The following is a 3,152-nucleotide window of genomic DNA, read 5'->3' as shown; positions in this document are numbered from 1 at the left end:
TGTACATGTACATACTTATATAGGTGCATACTGTTCAAGTTAAGGGATTTAAAGATACGATCATAAGGGGCCAATATAACCAATATCACTTAAGGTGCGGATTTCTTGTGAAATTGATCAGAATATTTCTTCATTCTTGTTGTTATTCAGCACTGAATAAGTAACAGCAATTACTACGCGGCTGGGTGGGGATTTCGACGTAGCGACGGATGGCAACCCACCCCGTGGGAGTTATAGAAATCTTAGCCTATACACTGTAGGAAACAAGCTGAACTTCCTGGTTTAATCAGGTGTGAAGACTCATGTCTGACGTAAGCATTCACGTGCGTTTATATACATATATACATATATACATACATATATGTTTTAGTGAGAGTGAGAATGTACCTGTATGTATGAATACACACACATGTAAATGTATGCGCGTGAGAGCATTTGAGTCTGTGTCTCTCTGTATGTTTATATATATATAATATAATTTATGTATATATATATATATATATTACGGAGATGTACTCGCATAGCAAGTAATTTCATCTGAGATCGTGTGCTGAAACGAAAACAATTGCAGCGTGGAAGGTGTTTATAAGCCATTTAAGAAACACACAAAAGCCGTTCGATTCACTCCATATATGTATTCATACATACATACACATACATACATACATACATACATACATACATATATATATATATACTATATATATATATATATATATATAATATATATATATATATATATATATACATATATATATATATATAATATATATATATATATATATTATATATATATATATATATATATAATATATATATATATATATATCCATGAATACATGCACAATGATCTCATACGTCCGGGTGGTTTGTTGCCATGGTATTTTTACTGTTCCTCAAACAAAGCCGCCATCAATAGTTCGGTTGTGTAGCGACCAGGTTACTGTCCAGCAGGTTCTATTGATTTCTCTGTGCGTTCAGAGCAGGTAGTCTCTCTTTCATAAACGCAGACATCATTAGTCTTTATCCCTCAAATCTCCTACCTTTACGCACAGATACAAAAAATAAAATCTATTAACCTATTTATATATTTATTCTCTTGCTTGTTAATAGTTTATACACATATATTGCTTGCAATTCTTTTAAACACTCACACACAGACAAACAGACACACACACACACACACACACACACACACAGACACACACACACACACAGACAGAGACACACAGTGTTTTTGATATTGATTTTTGTTATTTTTTCTTTACTTTTGCAGAAAAGAGCTGATTATCAGAAATTGGAGGCATATAACCAGAGTGTGTTGTCGATGCGTTGTTGGTGTAAACTTGGTGTTGTGGCCTCTAGCAGGAAGTTGAGAAGGCGATGCGATCAGACCGTTCGACAAGTAGCTGCCTGAATAGATAGGAGATAAAGCACGAAATAGAAAGTAAAAGAAGAAACAACAAAAGCAACAACACCCACAATAACAACAACAACAATAAGAAAAAGAAAAACAGAAAACTAACGATCTATTGTATGAAAAATGAAGTGTAATGACAACACAAAGCTATTGTAATTAAGTGGATTAACTGTGTGTGGGAGTGGGTGTAATTGTGAATGTGTGCGTGCGTGCGCGTGTGACTCTTAATTTCTCTCTCATTCTCTCGTCCTCTCTCTCTCTCTCTCTTTCCCCCATCTTCCTCACTCTCACCACTCACCGCACCGATTGTACGACTTCCGGCAGATGGTCTCTATGGTTAAGATCGTTATTGTTGCACTTGGTGTTGTCGAATAAGTTGAACAACTACAATAACAACACGAATATACTCCACACGGACGCAGTGGTGTTTACAAGGCGAAATCGAAACGGTTGCACTATATGTTTGTTTGTAGTTGATTTCGTGGAGGGATCCATGTATGCGTAAAGTCAATGATATTGAATTGCAAGGACGGATGATTATCTAGGATTAATGGAAATCCACTTGACCTTTAAGCAGGAGTGTATTAACACAGGAAAAAATTTGAACTCGGATCTGTAAAAGAAGAAAGCAAATATATTCATAAATTGGATTAAATTTTCATTCATCGCCAACTGTTTGCATCTGACGTCGGAATTATTCATACCACCACGTCGACATTCGCTGTTATTGTTCTATTCTAATCATATTGTTCAACATATTGTTAGTTCTGTAACTAACACACGCTCTCTCTCTCACACACACAAACACAAACACGGATAGACGCACACATACACAAACACAGACGTACACATAAAGAAATGCACAATCACAAAATCACACACTTGAGCAAGTAGTTGCAGTAATACACACGCACTGACACGCTCACGTATTTCTGAAAAATAAAGTAAATCTGATAATTGAATCCCAAAAGAATATAATCGCAAATATACAGATGAAGTGTACGTATCATCTTGTATAAAATACCCACAATCATAAACATACATATTCATATTCATACATAGGTACATACAAGCATACACATACATATACATATATACGCACATATACAACTATATATACATAAACGCGAAACAAGGCACATATATAGACTCGATTTGAGATTGATATCTCGAATGAATGATACAAACATATAATAAACTTAGGAGAAAATGGCGGAAACTAGAATTTCTCAAGTAAATTTAGTGGAATGTATACCAAAAGATGTAGAACTCAGCTTCATTGATCTTGGAGATGGAAATACCCAAACGAAAAAGAAAATACCGAAAAGGATATTACATTTTAGTGACGGTGTCATTGAAGAATATTCTTCCTCAGAAGATGAACCAACCAGTTGTGATGACAGCAAATCTCCTTTAGTACCGCCAAAATCTTTTGATCCACGATCTCCAACGATTTTACCATGGATTTGGTTTTATTTGACAGTTGCTTTTCGGAAATCTGTAAAAACTGCTGAGATGTGTGGTGAGAAACTGGGATGGGCGCTTGGTATAACCAGCCCTAAGTATCAATATGCCATAGACGAATATAATCGGCGGAAAAAGGAGGAGGAAGCTGCTATGTTAAAAGGACGACAGGAAGGGCAGCAGCAGGGAAGATTTTGACAAACTGCATAACCCGAGTTATCGTGTTCAAACTCTCTTATCTTACATTCGGATAAATGAATACATGGAT

At 35.6% G+C, this 3,152-nt stretch overlaps 1 protein-coding gene across 1 annotated transcript in view; it reads left to right on the top strand.

The window, feature by feature from the left end:
* The first annotated feature begins 2,474 nt into the window (after positions 1 to 2,474).
* LOC115220949 (protein FAM177A1-like) overlaps positions 2,475 to 3,152 on the top strand; it is a 704-nt gene continuing 26 nt past the window's right edge. The window contains exon 1 of the mRNA XM_029791159.2: positions 2,475 to 3,152. This exon is cut by the window's right edge and continues 26 nt beyond it. Coding sequence (XP_029647019.1) covers positions 2,630 to 3,082 — 453 coding nt within the window. The 5' untranslated portion in view covers positions 2,475 to 2,629 and the 3' untranslated portion in view covers positions 3,083 to 3,152.

Source organism: Octopus sinensis, linkage group LG17, assembly GCF_006345805.1.
Source record: "Octopus sinensis linkage group LG17, ASM634580v1, whole genome shotgun sequence".
Lineage (NCBI taxonomy): Eukaryota > Metazoa > Mollusca > Cephalopoda > Octopoda > Octopodidae > Octopus > Octopus sinensis.
This window is presented reverse-complemented; position numbering and strand designations above follow the sequence as displayed.